Source organism: Thamnophis sirtalis, unplaced genomic scaffold (assembly GCF_051295495.1).
Source record: "Thamnophis sirtalis isolate CommonGarterSnake01/CBP01778 unplaced genomic scaffold, rThaSir2_p1.2 scaffold_7, whole genome shotgun sequence".
Taxonomy (NCBI): domain Eukaryota; kingdom Metazoa; phylum Chordata; class Lepidosauria; order Squamata; family Natricidae; genus Thamnophis; species Thamnophis sirtalis.
In genome coordinates, this window is record NW_028261387.1 from 365,054 (window position 1) to 386,215 (window position 21,162).

Here is a 21,162-nt window from a genome sequence, read left to right on the forward strand (position 1 = left end):
AGCCTCTGGAGTGCAAAAAAAACGGCCCTACGGACAAACCGGAAGTTCGGGAACTGACTTCCTGTTTGCTCGTAGGGCCGGTTTAAGCCCTCCGAAGCCTTCAGGGGCCTTCCGAGACTTCACTGAAGGCTCCGGAGGACGAAAAACGACCCTACGAGCAAACCAGAAGTCACTTCCAGTTTGCTCATAGGACCGTTTTTAGTCATCTGGAGCCTTCGGGGACCTTCAGGAGGCTTCCCTGAAGGCACAGGAGGTCAAAAAATATGACCCAACAGAGAAATTGGAAGTCCCGGTTTGCTCATACGGCTGTTTTTAGTCCTCCAGAGCCTTCAGGGAAGCCTCCGGAGGGCCTCGGGGGGGGGGGGGCAGGAAAGGCTGTTTTTGGCCTCTCCAGGCTCCTATAAAGCCCCTGAAGCCTGGGGAGGGCAAAAAAAAAGCATGCAAAAAATGGGGGGAGGGGCTGTTGTGCACGCATGCAGGCTGGGGGCAGTCATGCATTGCATTATGGGTGAGCACACCTGCAGACAACCCCCCTGCACTCCCCCCCCCACTTATGGCACGTGAGCCAAAAAAGGTTTGCCATCGCTGAAATATACCGACAATGGGAAACTATTGAGATTTAAAGACAGAATTACAAAGTGGGAGCGTGTAAGGATTTATAATTATATAAATATAATGATGAGAATAGCTGGGAATTGTAAGCAGGCCTACATCTCAGCCAAAATTAGGTGGGGGGTGTTGAAAAGTATAATGACTATATAAGTATACTCTTTTGTTCTCTCTTTTTTTTAAAAAGGAGGAAGATATATGTTAAAATTAAATAAGTATACTGAAAAGGAATTATAAATACCATCAACATAAAACGGAGTTTGCTCAGAAGCTGAAATACACCAAGTAAATGAGATGAAGAGTGTGAAGTGAAGGAGAGAGTTAAGGGAAGAAGAGAGGGATAGGAGAGAAGGCAAGGACGAGGGAAGAGCAAAAGGAGGAGTGGAAAGGGGAGAGAGGAGAAGGAGAGAGGAAGGGGAAGTAGAGAAGAGAAGGGTGACAGAGGGAAGAAAGGAGGTAGGGAGGGGGAGGAGAGAAGGAGAAGAAAGTGATGGATAAGGTACAAATACAGTGTATGGAGAGCAGAAGAGCCAATAATTGTTTTCGGGAGTTGATGGTAAGATGAATTGATGTAAACATTTAATAATACAATACGATGTTGGCTATGTAATAGTATGCATGTAGTTATATGTTATGAAAATGAAAAAATAAAATAAAATTATATATAAAACTAAAATAAGTTATCACATTCATAACTTTTTGGGGGGGGAGTTCCTTCTTTTTCTTGGACCTATTAATCTTATTCTTTTTTAGGTTTATCTTTTCCTTTAAGTAAAATCTTATACAAGCATGCACATGCCTGTGTGTGTACACACATACACACACATACACAATTCGCATGACATGCTCCGGCCTTTGTCACCGTTAGTTCCGTGACTGCAATCTTCTCCAACTACAAATTTTGCATTCAAGCCAACCAAAAATGAATGCCTCCGAGCCCCCAAGCTTTGCCCCGCCATCCTGTCTTGCAAGAGAAACTTTTGAGAGATTGCATGTATTTCTGGTAGAAATACTGTAGATAAAATCTGGAGAAATGATTCTTGTAGACCGGAGACAAAGGTCTTTCTTCTTCCCAGAGAAAGCATAATGGTCTCCTGCTTAAGGAGGCCCAGCAATTCTAGCAGATATCTAGGAGAGAAAACAGGGCAGCCAGAATAGCACTGAAAATAAATGCTCAAAGGAAAGTTATACTAGTGAAGACTAGTCACAGACAGGCAAAAAAAAGAAGGTTTGCACTGCTGTGCTTACTTACTTTGCATATATTTTTGTTATCATATCACGCTTGCCTAAAGCCACCCACAGTCCTCATCTCTTCTCTGGGGCAGCAAAAGAGGCCTTTAGGAAAGGCAATCCTTGAGCTGACTTATTAAAGCAGTGAGACTTATTTTGCAGCTTCACCTTGAAAAATAATAGTTTCTGACATCACGCAACAGTTGTGTGATGTCCAAATGGCATTTTCTAAGTCCTTTATAAATTGGGAATAAGAGAGATTTTGAAGTCAGAACCCTGCTCTGACAAGAACAGTTCTGAACGTAAACATGGTATTTCAAATGAGATTAACGCTTGAGTTCATCTATGTGGCATTTTAATACCTGTGAAATTTCAATATAAAAACTCCGAATTCCTCGTTTATGCATCTTCCTTCTCCCATTTCTAATATCAGCGTAAGAATGAAAAAAAAATGCATGTATAACTTTTTTTAGAACTCAAACCCACTGTTGGCATTTCTATAGAAAAAACTACCATTTCTTACCTCTGCAAACAGGTAGCTCAGACCATTTCCCATTTTCGCACTTTACAGTATTTAACTGACTAATTTCAAAACCTAACGAGCAACGATACTCCACAATTTCACCAGGAGGAAACATTGTGACGTTTTCAATTACTGGTATACCATTGTCAATTTCAGGAGGAGGTTTACATCGTAAATCTAGAAACATGAAAGAAATAAAATATCATAAAGACATTTCTATTGTATCTGCATAGCAAATCTCTTTCAATGAAACCTGATTCAAAAAACAAATCTCAATGCAAAAAGCGACCACTAGTGGAGAAGTGGTTGTTAAAGACTCGAGGTGCTGCCAACCCTTCCATCATAATCTCCTCCCTCTTGGTCATGTGATTCACATTGGGCCAGGTAGAGCATATACAGCACATAGATGTCTGCCACCATATACAAAGACAGGTCAAAGCAGAAAGACAGAGAAATAGTTTTAGCATCCATGGACCAACCCTGATTTGACTCTCAGAGAAAGAGAAAGGCAACATGTAGACTGTGCAAAGAACCTGATTAGTCCCTTGGAATAGAGCACATGCACGTATACAGAGACACCACTGAGGATTAATGGCTGTGAAGAATTCCATAAGAACATGCTTTGAATGTTCTCCCTTCCTTCGTTCAAATAGCTCTTTATATTATTTTTTTCTTTAGAATAAAGGCAAATCTGATCATACAAACCAAGACAGCGAGGGGGTGTCTGCCATTTCCCATCGTCACACTTTATCTTTTGTGGGCCATGAAGAAGGAAATGTTCTTGACACTTGAAGCTAATTTCTTCTTCGCTCCTGTAGATTCTCATCTCGGCTACATTGATGGCATTGGGAAGCTGAGGTGGTGGAGGGCAGGTTCCTTTGACAAAAACAGTTCATAATTAGAGTTTGATTAGGGTTAGAGTTGGACATTCTTAAACCTATTTTTAGAAAGTCTTCCCCTAAGTATTTTGGGCCTGATATGGCCCAAACTGTCATTAGATACGGTAACATGTAATGATAATCTAGATTTTGTTCTTTAGGCCAGCAGTTCTCGTTTGTGGTCCAGACTTAGACTTTGAGAACATCTGTCTAAGGCACATGTGAAAAATACAAAGGAGCAAAACCAGTTGCAAGCATTCATCGAATCCAGGCAAAGTTTATCCATTTAACACAATGTTTGCTTATCTATGAATTGGACAAAAGTAAGATTTAATTAACGAAAGATACTTAGAATGCTTCCCAGTTTCCCACAATTTTGGAAAGGAATGAAGACACACCTTGTGCCCTGAACACTTTTATTTTTTAGATATGATTAACGTCATCCTATTGAAGAAACGATAAACTGGTACATAGCATGCAAACGATACCTTCACACCGTGGCTCAGGAAACCATAATCCATTAACACAATTTGTTTGATGCACTTTGGAACCACAGTGGTAGTTTGCAAACTGGTTGGTCTGAAACCGCTTTGTAGTCTGAACAGTTGGTTGAAAGTCTGCATACTGTGGACGTGTACAATCTTGAGGATTAACTAACAATTCAAATATTGTTACATAAGTATTTATATAATAAATCAATTATTCTTCTCCTTATTTATATACTCCATTCTTCTTCTTCTAGATTACCTGACTTCATATTCCAAGTACATCTATCAAAAATATAGCCTATCAATATTTGGTTTATTCATCTGTTACTACTCTGACTGACAGATTATAAGCATCTCTTTCTACTCTCCTGTGTAGGATTTTAGATTTGATGTTCTCCTCAAACTAAACTGCAGGCAGATGAGACAGAGAGTTGCCTTTAATGAGGTGGGCAACATGCAGGTTGGATTGATAAACAAACCAACCAATAAATCAATGAACCTGAACAATCTTATCCCTTGCTTTTCTGGTCCCACTCTGAATTTCAAGGCTACCAGTTATAGATCTCCCCTATGGTGAGGAACATAGGAATCTTAATCTATGGCAGACTGTCTTGAAAACCATTCAATAATAAAAAAATGAAAGCTATAGGCTGACTCCACTTCTCTGCGACCCTCAAATATTGGGACACTGCTGTCATGTCACTCCTAGTCCGTCTCTTGGTTAGATTAGACATGCCAAGTTCCTGCCTCCGTTCATCTCATGTTTTAGCCTCCAGCCCCCTAATTATTTTTGTTACTCTTTTCTACATCCTTTTTAGAGTCTCAACATCCTTTCTTAATCATTCTTCACTGGCTTTTTTGGCAGCTGCCAAACACCTCTGGCTCATATTTAAGAGATTGCCTAGATCCCTCTTAAAGTTACCGCTGTTGAGCCACCTACACCTGTGCATTTGGTTTGTCTTGTCTAAGGGTAGAGTCATAATCCCACCAGGATTATATCTGGGACTGAATCATTTTCAAAAGGACTAAAATCTTCCTTTTTCATGGACCCTGTGAAAAACCCCTTTAAATAGGGATCAGACATGAAAAATACCTGTGAACCACACTGGCATAAACCAATTCAATATGACCTTTGCCTCCTAGCAGAAACTCCCATTGTTATCCCACTGAATCTTCTGAGCAATCATGTCAATAATAAATACTGACGTATTCCCAGACAGGCCTAGAATTCATTTCTGTAGATTTACCCAAAACTCTCTGCTTACCCAGACATGAAGGTACTTCCCACTGCCCATGAAGACACGTAGCTGGGTTGGTCCCAGTAAGGACAGAAGGTTTTCTGCAGTTGTATGTCACGGTTTCACCATGCCTGTATGGGGATGACTTAGCATTGGCCAATTGACCATTTCTAATTGTTGGAGGTCGTCTACATGTTTTTGATTCCTCTGTTGAAAGCAGAAGTAAGAAAGCAAAAAAGGTATTATTACATAAAGGTATTAATAATTTAGCTTCTTCTAACAATTTGCCCCCTTTGTTTCATATACCCACTGTAGCTCCATTATCTATCTATTTATCAATCAATCAATCAATAAAAATAAAACATTATGGACAGTTTTTATTTTGTTATTAATTTTTGTTAGAGGCCTTTAATATCTCTGACAGAACGTTCTGGTCAAATGAAGGAGGCAAATCTGTGTGAACATCCACATTCTACTCTCAAATTGTACTATATTACCATGACTTAAATATTTGTTTTGCTAATTATTTGAATTATTTGCTGCAATTTTGGTCGTTATTATTTAATTTTCAACATTGAAGTCTCAAAACCTGAGATGGTATTTTTAACCTGAATTGGTGAATTGGCTACATTCATTTTGTTTCCAATACTTTGTCTCAAATTTTCCGAATATCATGCTACCTCTAGCAATGTCTGGCTCTACCATTTGTTCTGATGGAGCCATGGAAATGCTACAAAGAGAAAGACAACTCTCAATTTCTACTTCCTGTTGCAAGGAACAAAGGCTCAAGTATTAGAACTAAGCACAGGAATATATTCATGACTCATGAGATTATTAGAATAAATCAGAATACTTGAATTCCTCTATGATTGTGTTACTTAAAGACTGGAAAGTAATTTCATCCCTTCCATTCTCTTCTAATAATGCATTGGAATCTGTTTTGAAGGAAGATTCCAGTTTTCACACCATGGAACACTCCCTCCTCTGCCACCCCCACCCCCACATAAGCTCAAGAAATGACGGTATTACATTTACAAGTCTGTCTGTTCATATTTCTTCTTGTGAACACGTCTTTCAGACAGTTGCTGCTTACCTATGCATGATGGTAAGGGTGCCCATTCACCATCCACACACTCTATGATTTTTGATCCATATAAGGCAAATGAGATATCGCACTGAACTTCCAATAGATCACCATGCTGGTATGTTGGCTTAGATTCACCAATAATTGTGCCATGGGAAATGATGGGTGATACTGGACAAGATACAACATTTTCTAGAAAAAAGAGAATATCACGTTTATTTTGAGTGTTTACTCAAGTCCCAAGCAGATATGCTTGAATATTATTGTTGTTGTTATATCTATTGCAACAATTACAACAACCACAGGAACAAAACAGTAGAAGAAGAGTAATAGATAATGTTTGTTAAAAATGTCAAAATAGGTCAAGTGTCCAAGAGTATATATTAGAAATAACTTTAAAAAAATAAATAAGTCGATTTTTGTCTCTACTATTGTTATCTGTTACTTATTTCTTCCCTTACCCTCAAAAAGATGCAAAAAGATATTGGATGAAGTTTGCAAATCCTACAAAGACACGTGAAGTTGCAGTAATAGCTAGAAAGTTCTTCAGCAAAGACTACATGTGAGTTTTCAATAATTTTCTTCTTCAAAGCATGTAAAAGTTAGAAAAGCATCAACCATTCTGACTTGGTACTAACCAACAGGGGAACAATGAACGAAAGTATTAGAAAGTAGAGGAAAGTTACATTTAGAACCAAGTGCTCCATTTTAAGACAATTAATGCTGAACATGGTCAAGCATTTATCTTAAATGCCTAGAAGGAATCCCAAGAGGGCCAGCTGGCTAAATATCAGAGCAAAGGTAACTTTCTCCTTCACATTAAATACTGAAGAAAATTCAGAAATAAGTAGCTTTTGGTGTTGAGTCACCCATGGCTGAAAGAAAAGGAACCTTTGACACCATCAATCAAAGTAACATTCCGGACTAATTCAGGAACTTGGAAAGAGGGGCACTTATTGAGATGTTTCTTCCTACTCCAGGGCTGGTTCCAGTAAATGTAGGGTGGATCAGTGTAGTATGTACCTCTTGCTTTGTGACTAAAGGCTTAGCCCCATCCCTTTCTAAGCATCTGTATGAAGTTGTTGGGGGAGGTCATTCACCAATTCCTCTGCAGTATTATCCTATTTCAATTATACCTAGTTGCACATTTCTGTCCCTAGTGGTTCAAGTGAATCCGTCACAGTTCTGTCACAATATCCAGATGGCTGTGAGGGTCTGAATGGGGAAGAAGAGACGTTAGATCGACCCTAAACAAGACCAAGTGGCTATGGGTGATTGGCCTTATCAGCCGTGACTCTGAGTGGAATTGCACTTCTCCGCTTGGGTTCAGTTTATACTTCTTGCACACATGGCTCCTCTTTGAAGAGCAAGTGGCAACTGTGAGTGGGGAGCTCTGCAAAACGTCATCTTGCACACCAATTGTGCTTGATCCTGACTCAGAGCAAGAAATAGACATCACAGAAGGCTAAAATGCATATTATTAATATTGCATTTATCAAACTTGCGTATTTGAAGGTCTTTCCCCTCCTCCTCCTTTTATATGTCATGTGAATTAAACTGGTGTTTGTACATGCGCCCCTTCATTTGGGCTTCTGCCATTTTTATTTCCAGACTGACTTAGTAACCGCTCTTCTCTCTCTCTCTCTCTCTTTCAAGGTCAACTTCTTTAGTTTTGAAAGGGGAAGATCTCACAGTCATTAATGCCTTAGTCACCTCCTGGTTGAATTATTGCAACGTGGTGTACATGGGACTATGAACATTCAGGAAAATCCATTGGTCCCGAAGACAGTGATATGGGTAATTATGTACGTCTCTCATTTTGCCCCTATGGCATATGGACTCTGTGAACTGTTGTGGCTCCCAATAGGCTTCCAAGTGGTTTTGGTTTGGTTTGGTTTTATTATTTATAGGCCGCCCTTTTCCCTGAGGGGCTTACAATATGTAGGGATGGGAGTACAAGACAGTAAGACATAAAACAATACATAAGTAAAAATAGTACACAACATTCATCATTCGGGTGGGGACGGATTACGATCTTTATCCCCCTAGTGCAATTGAAGGTGATGGCTCCCATCTACACAGCTGTACATGGAATAGGATTGGCTACTTGCAGGGCCAACTGCTCCCAGGTGTATATATTGACCTGATTTCCCTCAATGAAAAATGTCATCTTAGGGCACCCAGGTTCTCTGCTCTTCTGAGGGGTGCACCGGCCTTTTTGAAACAATTTCCCCCCAATGCAAAATTGATCCCCACCTTAAACTCCTTCAGAAAAGCAGCTACGATCTTTCCTTTCCGCCTTTGGGTCAGGAGAACCAGATGTCTCAAGTGACGAGATTCTTCCCACCATTTTATTTTCTTAGAAGGGGTTAATGGGATGCTTTTATTATTTATTGATCTTTTTTTTTCTTTTTGTATGTTTCTTCTTGAGCAGGGGGTTATACGAAAAACCTCCATGTTCCCTTCCGTTATTTGGTTATTTCTTTATATGATATTCTTAATATTTTTTCTGCACTTTCTATTTTTCTTTTGTTTAGTTTGTATTTTTACTGTTGCAATTGTAATCTTTTATAAACTTCAATAAAAAAAATTGTATGTGGTTTAATGATTACAATAAAGAACCGGACTTCAAATACAGCTGTTACTTGTCAGTACAGGAGAATTGCCATTTCTTTCCTTTTGCAATATACATTTCTGGTTTTGTGTAGGTGGTCAGTATAATATTACAATAGATTTGTAATTCTGTTATCTGATTTCATTTTGTGCTTGGTTATGTTAAAAGTACATTCAAAAGTCCTATTAATATAATGAAAAAGAAATAATCCCATTGCCTCTAAAATGTTTTTAAAAAACCTGAAAAATAATTAATATCACTATTCATATAAACATTTTATTTTCCCGCTTCTCACCTCAAATACAGTAATAATTCTTAAATTGCCCATTTTTACCTTTACATATTGGAGGCTGTGGAGACCATCCAAACTGATAACATTGTGCAGATTCAGGGCCAACTCTTGTGAATCCTTCGTTACAACCAAAATGTACCACCATTCCATGATAAAAAGTGTCCTCTCTTGGATCAATTCTGCCATTTTCCAAAAATGGAATATTACATGTTATGGCTATACAAATATAGAATAAAATAGAATGTTATTTCAGAATGAAACTGCTTGCCAGAAAGTTTGAGACACTTATGTTTATATATAAAACAAACCTGATTTTATATTCCTTAAGTGCAATATGAGTTCTACTATATATTCCTCAGAGATTCCCAGTATTATACTGGAGTGAAGTGGTGGTGATTGTCGTCCGGGAATCCCTTATGGCTTTTGAGGGTCCTACTCTACAGGTCATCAAATATGAGACCCTGCGCATTAAATTGCACTCCAGGGATTAACGGGGATTGTTGCTGTAGTTTCTGCTGTACAATAAGCTCCGTACTTCAGCTCCTTCATTCCATTTCTAGGATGAAAGTGTGGTTCCCCAGACTTCAGAGGACTTCAGTTTGCCTTCTCTAGGAGTGGGGTCAGATGACTCAGGAGTTCATGCCCCATCTTGATGGTCATGGAGTTAGCTCAGATCATCCAGAGCCCAACATAGGATAATGATCAGACTCCAGATCTGGTTTCCTTTGGAGTATTGGCTGTGTGACCTGGAATTCCAGTATCTTCCAGTATCTTAGATCACACCCTGATTGCTATGTGATTCTCTAGGGCCTCTGTGGATCCATTAGATTGGTCTGTCTCAGATGATGGGTACATAAATTTCAGGGGAGCTGAATGGTTGTTCCAGCTGATATACTTTACGGTCCATGCAAAGACTTGGTCACTGGTTGGAAGAAGACTGAGGCTGAGGAATTGTATCAGAGAGCAACCATGCAACCTCTCCTCTCAGGAATCCTGCCATTTCCCATGGTTTATGAAAAAGCTGAGAGAGATGAACGGACAGAAGAGATGTCTAGAGTATTGCTGGCACTCAGCAGAGGATAAACCTGACCAAATATGGGTCAGAGCCTCTATTAAGGTCTATCGTGTGGCAGTAAGGATGATGAAGCTTCAATGCTTCTATACCCCTACTCCTTGCACTGATAGTTGCTCCGTGGCTCTGTCTAGGGTGACACAAGTCCTTTTGAATAAAGGTTTTGTAGGAGCATACAGAGAAATTTTCTCAGAATCTGTTAGAAAAAAAAATGCTCAGATAAGTTGACAGTTAGATGCCAGCCTTGTGGCAGGTCCGGAGCAGATGCCTGGGAAGAAGTCTTCTTTGGACCAGGTACTTAGGAATGGGAGTTCAGCCACCTTCTCCATAGATCCATGCCCCTTCTGGCTCATTCAAGGAGCCTGTAGGATATCCCTAGTCACTGCTTAATACTGGACAACTTTAGTCCAGTATTTAAACTTCTTTTGGAAAGGTGGTTGAGGAAGTGATTGCACACTGCTTCAGATGATCTTGTGTTTCAGAAATAGGGCCAGCTGCTCTGCCCCTTGGACTCCCTATAAATGGGGGACTGTCTGATGCCATTCCAGAAGTGGGACCATTTTGAAACTGCCACAATTCAGCATTTTCAGCTTTAGCAGCACCTAATTATTGTGATTATTAAGTCTTACAAGAACTAACAATCTTTAGAAATATTGCTCAATAAATTGTTTTGATTTGTACATATATATCCATCAAAATAAATATCAACATCAAGTAGATTAGGTCAAATAAGGAATTTGAGACCCCCATTTTATCTAAACAATAAAGAGCTGCTTTAACAATATTTCAATAGATAGTAAACTTTTCGTTGTTCAATAAAAATGATATCTTGGACATTGGATTCAACTGCATTTGCATAGAAAAGAAATGGGTAAATTAGTCTTTAAAAAAAGCCAATTTGTGGAAAATAATTTAGGATTAGAATACTTTTAAGTATACATAAATATAAATGATACATTATGGAAATCATCAGGAAAATATTCTTGATCAACCGATTGAGACAACTGGATTATTAGACTGGTGTTTCATTGACTTACGATTACAACTAGGAGTAGATTCCCATCCTTTCTCAGTGCATGCTACAGTTTCATTAATGGTATTTTTAGTGGTTTGAAACCCTTCTTTACATTCATAGTGAAGTTCGTCTCCAGGAAAGAAAACAGGCTTAGTTGTGTTGAAGATAAAATCACCTTCAGGTGGCTTTAAGCAGGACTCTGTGGAATCAAAGAGTGAATATTATTAATGTCTCTCTGTTCTTTTCCCATGAGTCTAAGTTGTAAACTCAACAATTCTCACCAAAGAATGACCTCTTAGATATAGGCACCTGCACGAAGCAAATGATGAGTTGCTATAAGTAAGCTCTCACTGCTTCAGACTAGTGATTTTGGCAAAGATGGTTAGTTGCTTTTTAACCAGGTTAGTGGGTCACATTAGACAATTTAGTAAGGTGACCAGATTTTCAGATTGGAAAAGAGGGACGCCCTTGACGGGGGGTGGGGGGGGGCTTGATTAAAAAAAAATTTTTTTGTCAAAAGGTCACCCCAGGACACTGAAACCAGCATAAATACGAATCTGTTGCCAAACAAAATTTTGATCACGTGACCATGAGGATGCTGCAACGGTCGCTAAGTGTGAAAAATGGTCGCAACGGTCGCTAAGTGTGAAAAATGGTCATCAGTCACTTTTTTCAATGCCATTGTAACTTTGGTCACTAAATGTTTTCCCCCTCCTCGAGACTCCTCACTTAGCGACCATCAGAAATACGAATCTGTTGCCAAACATCAACATTTTGATCGCGTAACCATGAGGATGCCACAACGGTCGCTAAGTGTGAAAATGGTCACTAAGTGTGAAAAATGGTCATCAGTCACTTTTTTCAATGCCATTGTATCTTCCTGATTATTAAAAGTGCAAATTCACTCAGTGTCAATCATGACTCCTGAGTCCATTTCAAAGTATTGTGCATAGAAATTTTTAAAATGGCTTGTTTCAATTTATTTTGGATAGAATCTTTTTTTAAATAGTCTAAGACAATTTAAAAAAAGAATCAACACAGAATACCACTATTTTAAAAAATCATATGCACAATAAATAACATATTATTTTAAAATACATTGAGCCTATACTCCTTACAGTAAATGACTCATCTGGAAACAAGCCAATAGAATTTTTTGTGCTTTCAAATTTACAGATTTTGTTTACAAATGTTTACTCGGGAGTAAGTAAAATTTACTCCCGAGTAAAAATTTTACTCAGGAGTAAATTTTACTCCCGAGTAAAATTTTTACTCGGGAGTAAAAAGCGGCTGCCGGTCGCGCAGAGAACTTCCACGTGGTTCCATCCAGACTTGCCGCCCATGCGAGCGCAGCACAGGGGCTGGCTGTGAACTCCGCAAAGCCAAAGGGGGAGAAGGGGGCTGTCTCCTCCCCCCAGCCCAGCGCCTCCCAATTCCCACGGTACCAAATAAGACAATAAGAATAAAATAAGTACATTATTTACAAAACATGATTTATTTTACTCACCACCAGTAAGCGCAGCTGCAACCCCAACAAGAAAGACAAAATAAAATGGAGACTCGCGCAGGCGTCCTCAGCTAAGGAGTCCAGCCAATCAGTGAGCTGGTTGGCCAGCTCACTGATTGGCTGGAGTCCAGGCCAATTAAATCAGTGAGCGGCAGGCTGGGCTGGCTTAAATTTGTAGGTAGCATAGAACAGACCGATGAGCCAGCCCAGCAGCTGATGGGCGGGAGCTGCGAGTGCCAAAATAAGCGTGCCTTTTAAAAAAGCGGGCGGGATGCGGGAAATTGTATCAAATAGCGGGGGTGTCCCGCCAAAAGCGGGACGTCTGGTCACCTTAAATTTAGTCTTGTAGACTGCTTCACTGACCCTTTCATGATTCTAACATCTGAACACATAGACATAGTTTTTCAGGATTCTGCGATAGTTGTGGCTACCTACACTGCAGACAGCTGGTATGTGAGCCCTTTCTGTCTTTCAGCAGTTTTTGCTTTTGAATCTGAAGTGAATTTTGTGCTCATTATATCTTGGGTAGAGAACATGGTAGATGCTAAGGTGCCAAGGTGGCGCAGTGGTTAAATGCACCACTGCAGGCTACTGCTAGATCAGCAGTTCAGCGGTTCAAATCTCACCGGCTCAGGGTTGACTCAGCCTTCCATCCTTCTGAGGTGGGTAAAATGAGGACCCAGATTGTTGGGGGCAATATGCTGACTCTCTGTAAACCGCTTAGAGAGGCCTGAAAGGCCTATGAAGCGGTATATAAGTCTACTACTATTGCTATATTGCTATGCTCAACAGGTTTTCGTGCCCTGTTGCAAGTTTAAGGATATATAACTCTCTATGTAAATGGAAAATCCATAATATATGTTTCTGTCTGCATCTACAGGATATTTATGGCAGAAGATCTTGGGAGGATAGGAAATAAAATGCAAATTGTATGTTTACAATAAAAGTGTACACATATTTAGGTTGCAAATTATTTTTTCAAATCATGAACAAAAACAATAATTTTATACTATGCGTTTATAGTTAGACTTCTTGAAGAGATACATTTACAAATGGTTGTGATATCAGGCTATTCTTCACTGAATAAGATTCCGTGTCGTTGTCTATGCCAGTCAGTTTCAATCTATCTTCTAATGGAATTGTATTTACTTACTGATACATTCTGGCTCTGGGCTCCAGCCACCTGAAAGGCACTGTGTCTCTGCCTCAGTCTCTCCTTTTGATGTTGTATAGCCATTATGACAACTATATATTGCTTTAGCATTGATCTGAAAAATCCGTTGCTCTGATTCAAAATACCCATTGGCTAGAGGAAGCTTGTTACAGGTGCGTTCAACTGCTAATGGAAAAAGGAAATATAAAATATGAATTCTTCTGTTTATAAAATGTGAACTCTTTGTAAAATACCTGGGAAACTAGTGGAGCCAGGGGAAGATTGCATCCTTTCAAAATCATAAATAAATGGGTTAAAAAACTGCTAAGAAAAGCTGTATACAATATGTGAGAAAATCCACAGGCAGATTGAGTGGGGAAATTAATGTATCTGATTAGACAGTTTCATGGCCGTCTTTCTTATAGAAATTTAATGCATCTAATTTGCCCTTTAATTATATATAATTATAATTATATATTTAATTATATAATTATATAGTATATAAATCGTACTGCCATATAAGCTATATGTTACTCCATATTTTAGTGGCCTGACCTAAGCCTATATTGGAATTCGTACATGTGGCTCATGGGTTGAAGATTCTCACTTGTGTTTTGAATGTCCTATATTCTGGTCCAAATCCTTTGGAGTTTAATGGGTGACAACATCAGGAGATTTGGAGTTTAATCCTTTTAAAATGCTGTTGGCACCCAAAGTTATTAATCTGCAAGATCTTTTGAAATTGCTATGAAAGGATAAATGAAGAATAATAAATTGTAGGTGAATCCAGGAAAGATGGAAATGTTCAAGGAGAGTTTTGAAAACCCCAGCACTACATTCTATTCTAGATGGGTTTACAGTGCCACATCTCGAAGCAAACCACATATGGATTTTAGGGGTTTTTGACCCCTAAAACTATAAGGATATATTTCAGCTATGCATAGCAGCAACACATACAGTAAAGGTAATAACATGATACATTGCAATATTTGTCTGAGTAGAAGAACAAGTTATGTAAGTTAGTGGAATGCTTTGTACAGCTTCATTGTCAATGAAGACTCAATCATCCAGGCCAAAAGTGTCTAAAGATTTAAACTACTAATGGAAAAAGCAAGGCCAAACCTTTAGACATCTTTGGCCTGGATGGATGAGTCTTCACCGACATATTGAAATGCATTTTATGGAGAAACCCCTGAAGTTGTTACATTACAACGTCTCTTTCTGCCTAACTAATTTTGCTTTGATTAATGAAGTTGCTTGAATGAGCAACTAGATGGCTCAGATTAACAGTTGCCATGCTTCAACCTTTAGACACAATACAACTTCACTGACTACATTTAGGGGATTGTCATATTTTAAGAGTTCTGTAGCATTGTACAATTATGAAAGTATTTGGGGCACAGACCTAATACCTTTTATGCGCGCACACACACACACACACACACACACACACACTGAAGTTTTAAAAATGTATTAGAGTTTAGTGAATTGTTTTAGTTGCAAAATATATATTAAAAGGTATTATCATGCAATTTTGGTGCTTACTACCCTTTTCTTTATTTTACATTCCTTAATAATTGCCATTTATCTATTCGTTTATTTTATATTTGCATCCTGCCCAATACAATTGATGCTGGGCCTCAGATCTTCATTGGAGACAACCCTAAATCCCCTTTGCACTTCAAAACACATCACTCTCTCTTCAAAAATAATAAATATAATGAAAACAATTTTTAACTGTTAACAAACTTCATCTGAAATATTTTTCTTCAGATCAAAAATTATCTTTTTATTGCAAATATTCAATAGACCTAACTAGTAGAAAGCATTAAGTTTAATAAATAAATGATAGGCGCATAGGCGCAACTACTGTATATGCATGAACATAAACACCTATACATACCTTTATCCCTAGTCACAGGACAATTCCTTGTGGAAATATGAATCCCTTGTCATCCCTGCTGCTAAATTATCAGAAATTCCCATTAATAAATCCATACATATATACACACACATACATATACAAATGGGTGTTTGTGCGTACGCATATATATGTATGTGCACATATACAGCATGGTAGCATGGTAAGCAATTTCAGGTCAGGCAATTTTAGCTGAGATTCCTAAAACTTACGTGGCTGGATACATTTTGGAGGAGGCGACCACCCCGTTTTTGTGCAAGTGATTGTTGATTGCTGGTTTGCAGGAGAATATCCCGTATCACAAACAAATGTAATGTTGTCACCTTCTATGTAAATGTTGTTATAAGGGAAGTGACCATGATAAAACCGTTGAGAAGGATCACACTTTTCTAAAAGCAAAAAAGAGGAACTTGGTTTCATCATCGATGGTTCTTGGGAGGCAAATCATACTATGTGGAGGAAATAAATAAATAACAAGTTACTCTTTCATATAAAGTGTAAAATGTAACACAGAGGTGTGAGACTCTTGGTGCTGCTTTTCTTGATTGTAAAATTCCTTTGACTTTGAAAGACAGACAAGCTCACCAAATGGGGGGATGGTGAAGATCCGCCGCCTAAACAGCAAAAGAAGCACAGAGAGGGAAAAAAGGGGCTGCAGGAAAAGTCAGGCTGAAATGTGGAATAACTTCAAAGAAAATGGGGAGGGCTTAGGCGTCCTGTATGATGAGGAGAAACGTATAAATTGTATTACTTGAAATCTGTCTTTGCGCTCCTAGTATTCAAGCCAAGGGGAAGAATTCTGGCAGGCCGCGCTTGCAACCCCTTCTTCAATTTCTTTGCAATAAAAACTTTTGAATTGTGAACCAGACTTGTCTTTTGAACTGTGAGCATAAAATTGGGTTTTCCTATCTCACATGCGCATGATATCTAATTCACAGAGATGGCAAGGTGGGAAGAGAGGAGGAAGCTGATGAGGAAGAACCCTATTTTTCTGTTTATATTTTATAAAAGACTCAGATTTAAACCTGTAAAGATTTAGTACACATTCTTTTGCAAACTGTAGGCTCCAAAACAACCTTGAGGGTCCCTTGAGAAGAGACAGCAGTGGAAGCATCACCCCAGCAGGCAAAAGAACCCAAGAACAGGCTGAGATCTCTGTAGAACGATACTTCTTTAAGGTTAAAGCAACGTCAGGATAGCATCTCCCCCGCCTGGTTTGCCTGGATTTGGCAAAGGGGAAAGAATTACTTACTGAAACACTTCGGTTCTGGTTCAAAGCGGGAATTGGTGCATGTCACTGTTTGCCATGTTTGATGTTTGATTTTAGGCAGAAAACCATCATTACATTGAAACCAAACTTGTTCTCCTTCCCGTTTTGGAAATTTTCCATAATTTTGCATTCTTCCATTTTCTACACGGACAAAATCACAGCCCTTTCCTGAAGAAAAGAGAGAGAGAGAAAAAATAAGGCATCCCCCAAATTCAGAGTATTCTATCAGTTCATTTGCTGTGCTGATCAGAAATGAACCTGTTATTAAATGTTACTGTTTGTTCTAGTGCGATAATGTCAGAACCTGATCTGGATTTCTGCCTTGGATCTCAAGGGAGAACAGAGAGTGATAATGAGCGACGGGGTAATAAAAGGCCCTTATTTCTTCTGCTTACGATCCGTGAGGGCTGTGGGGCGAATGGAAAGGTGTTGATTCGACATCTTCGGTCTTATACTGAGAAACAGGACTGGGGTTCTTTCTACCTTCCTGTTTTATCACCACACAGGGATTTATTCAAGCATTACGATTCTTGCTGTTATTGTTATTCTTATATTTTCGTCCTGCCTTTTCATAAAGGAGTCAAGGCAGCAAACGTAGCTATGCTTCTAGCTTCCATTTTCTCTCCCACACGCACCCTGTGAGGGGAATTGGGCTGAGAGAGCGACTGGCCCCATCTTCACCGGTGGTTTTCATACCTAGGATGGGACTAGAACTCACAGTCTTCTGGTTTCCAGATTGGCACCTTCATGATTATAACACACTGGCTCTAAAGTATATCTTTAATGAAAAGTATTTAGTGAGAAGTAAGAAAGAACTAGGTTTTTAAAGCCTTTTGTAAAATGAAAACCTTCCTGGAGACACAGGTAAAGTAACAATTCTTTCCTTGCAATACTTCCCAAAGAGCTTCATCACAATGTGCAGGATTTTCTGTGCTTTCTCCTCAGTAATCTTGGGCCTAGCGTCACTAAGATTTCTAAAATTAAACCTCTAAGCTTCTCCGCACCCGATCTGTCTCTCACGATTAGCTGTTTTCTTATGTTCTCCTGCACTCGAGTTTAAAAGTGTCTCTCTTTGCTTTTGAAATGTTTTGCCACTACTAACTAGTGATGAGTTGTGGTGAATAATTATAGCAGAATGGTATGTAGCCAGCAAATTCCTTCCTAGGAACAGGTTCAGCTGATGCATACGGGTATTGCTTTTGATGAAACTTTTTCGAGTGTGGTTTCCACTTCTCTTCCAGAGGGATTCGGCTTTTGATATAATCAAACACTTCATTCATACAGCAACCTTTTGATTGATCTGCTGAATCCCATAATACTAAATGATCAAGAATTCTGATAATATTCATTACCAAGGGACTTTTAACAAGGTTTCCATCAATAACAAGCTGAGGACTAACTTAGATTGCTTTGTCCTAAAAGAAAATGCTTTCCTCAGCTAATATTTTAAGAGATGACTTTTTCCAGTAAAATAAAAACATTTTTGATATCAAGAAAATTTGTGCAGCTTTTTCCCTAAGCCTTTTCTTCCTTTTTTCTCTTTCCAGTTATAAGCTTAAACATGTGCCCTGAAACATATGCACTTCAAATACAAGAATATCGTTAGATTGGTAAAATAGTGGGAAAGAATTAGGTGTTTTAAGACAAAAAGTGGCACTTGGCTGCTGTTTGGGAGAAGAACTTCCATCTTCCCAGCAGCTTCTCAAGAAAACTCCAGGACCCTTCAAACAGGAGCTGATTTGATTCAGATTTATATTGAAAGAGGTAGAATGTCCACCCAGGAATGTATTTGAATTTAGAGGCCAATTTTCTGGATAATGCTGAATTGTTTCAAAGTCAGCGTAGAAGTTAGGGGAACACAACGTTTAAGTTCAGCTTTATGAATACCTCAGGCAGCTTCGCAAGATAAAATTCCAAGAAGTATCTTATGATCTCTGATAAGAATGTAAAACCTCCCTAGTATCTTTGAGGAGATTTTCAACAGAGAGAATTTTAGAATTTCTGGTTTGTCCAGAGATTGATCTTTCCTCTGGAGTTTTATTATTATTTTCCCACCAAAAGTTTCCAGTCATTTGGGAGACCACTCAGAGTACGCTGTAGGTGTGTTTAAATAGTTTGTGGCTTTTGACAACCTTTATAGAGACTGGAGAGTATTTATTGTGTTTCTCAAGTATCTGTAAACAAGTCAGGACAGGAGGTCTGTGTTTTTCTAGATTGAGACAGTTTTAACTTTTACTGTCTTTTCCTTTCCTTCTTTAAAACTATTCATTTCATTTCTCCAGCCACTTCTGTTCAAACGTTTTTGGTCTTTGGGCCATCTGTTCTGCCATTTCAGTAACATCCCTTCCATTCTTCATTTAGTCAAAGTTGTTCCTCAACCAGGGGTGAAATTCGACTGGATTGGACCGGCTTGGGCAAACTGGTAAGGACGATTTGAATCAGTTTGTCGAACCTGTAAAAACCACCCCCGGTTGGCCCTGCCCACACCCACCCGCTCTCCACTCACCTCTTCTGGCCACTCGCTCGCCCTTCTGGTCACTCAACCTGCCCATCCAATCCGAACATTCACAGTGGATCTGCTGCAGCCTCTCCCTTTAAGTTACCGTACTGATAGCTATAGTAAACTATTCTCCTACCACCATAATTATCCCACCTCAACTATCGTAACTATAAGAACATTATTCATAAACAACGAAGCAATTCTGCTCTAGAGAGAAATTCCATAGACAAAGTTACTTACGTATACAGGCAGGAGGAGGATCCCATCCACTTGCAATGCATTTGGAAAGCTTTGGGTCTCTAGGGACAAACCCTTCATCACATATTGTCTCAATTTTATCATTGTACATATGTTGAGTTCGTCTAGGTTCAAAGCGGCCATTTGCCACCACTGGAGGGAAACACTGAATTTCTATGGAGGAATACGAATAAAAATAGGTGGTCAATCTTTAACACCATTGAACAGGAATATTTATCTTTCCCATAGGTGAAGACCACAGCTGCGACACAAGGATATCTGAAGGAGGGGTTTAAAGGCCTTGGGAATGGACATTAACAGCTGGGAAACCTTGTCCTCCTTAGCTTGGAGGCTCAAGACGCAGCATGGCCTTCTCCAATTCGAAGAGACCCTTGTTTGGCTGGCCGAGGCAAAGAGTCAGTCCCGGAACCCGTGAAATTGGGGGGCTGGGCAGGGGACGGAATGCCCTCAGTGTGGAAGGGATTGCCACTCTCGAATTGGCCCTTTTAGCCACACCAGATGCTCTTTTAGGAGCTCTTTCCAGAGCATGATGCCGCAGTCTTTCGAGACTGAAGGATGCCAATGATGAGGTGAAGAAAGATTAGTTGACTGCAAATTACTTTTCATCATTTATCATCCAGTTATTTAAACAGCCATTTATCAACCCTTGACCCTGGGGATCAATCCTGACCCCATTGGAGAACCCTGCCCTAAAGCCGCTGCTCTGTTCTTACTTTGCTGCTTGACTTAATGTGATTTCACAATTCTCAGGGAAGGGAAAGAGAGCGTAATTAGGACCCAAATGGAAGCACCACCAATACTGAAGTCATAAGGTGATTTCTCTCTGAAACAAAGATAGTCACCTGATTTCTGGATCAATTCTGCCCTTTGCACATATCCTGAAAATAGATTGAGTTGCTCCCTTGCGGGACTATCTCCCAAATTCTCCCTAAAAGAAACCATTCCTTTTTCTACACTTTGAGACAGAAATGAGCTTGATGAATTATGTTCCTCTGTCCAAGAAAAGATACATGGAACATTCATGCCTCTTTGGCCCCACATTTCTTGCTGAGCCATATTACTTATGAAAGATTGCAGACAGAGGTAAATGTTTGCCTCAGATGATCGTCAGAAAAATAAGGTCCTTCTTTGAAGAAAGACATTTCTAAGTCTGATCAATTAAGATTAAAGGAAGTATAATATGCCATTTGGATCCACACGTTCCAGGAAACCATGAACCCTGAGTTTTTAATTAATCAAGGATTATTAAAATGGTGAAATTATAGACTTAGTAGCTCCTTTTGAATTATCTCTTTAAAACTAACTATAGCTAGTTTAGGAAATCAATTCAGTATGGTGTAAATAATCCATAGAGCTAGAAGAAAATGGAGGCAAATTTTTCTTTCACTTGTTAAAAAAAGGAAGGGTGAGTCTTCTAAGACAACGCTTGTTATTCTTGTTCTCTGCATGTCTGATAAAAATGAAATCAAATAAAAACATACTATTTGACCACAAGGTTTTTCATCAGATC

At 39.1% G+C, this 21,162-nt stretch overlaps 1 protein-coding gene across 1 annotated transcript in view; it reads right to left on the reverse strand.

Annotated features, from left to right (window-relative positions):
• LOC148044512 (complement factor H-like) overlaps nucleotides 1-21,162 on the reverse strand; it is a 44,585-nt gene that overhangs the window by 14,422 nt on the left and 9,001 nt on the right. The window contains exons 8-18 of the mRNA XM_087719178.1: nucleotides 19,635-19,805; nucleotides 16,877-17,062; nucleotides 15,837-16,013; nucleotides 13,704-13,889; nucleotides 11,066-11,242; nucleotides 8,999-9,172; nucleotides 6,060-6,242; nucleotides 4,994-5,173; nucleotides 3,729-3,893; nucleotides 3,068-3,238; nucleotides 2,363-2,539 (exon numbers count right to left, since the gene is read on the reverse strand). Of these exons, the coding sequence (XP_087575304.1) occupies nucleotides 2,363-2,539; nucleotides 3,068-3,238; nucleotides 3,729-3,893; nucleotides 4,994-5,173; nucleotides 6,060-6,242; nucleotides 8,999-9,172; nucleotides 11,066-11,242; nucleotides 13,704-13,889; nucleotides 15,837-16,013; nucleotides 16,877-17,062; nucleotides 19,635-19,805 (1,947 nt within the window). The remainder of the gene's footprint in view (nucleotides 1-2,362; nucleotides 2,540-3,067; nucleotides 3,239-3,728; nucleotides 3,894-4,993; nucleotides 5,174-6,059; nucleotides 6,243-8,998; nucleotides 9,173-11,065; nucleotides 11,243-13,703; nucleotides 13,890-15,836; nucleotides 16,014-16,876; nucleotides 17,063-19,634; nucleotides 19,806-21,162) is intronic.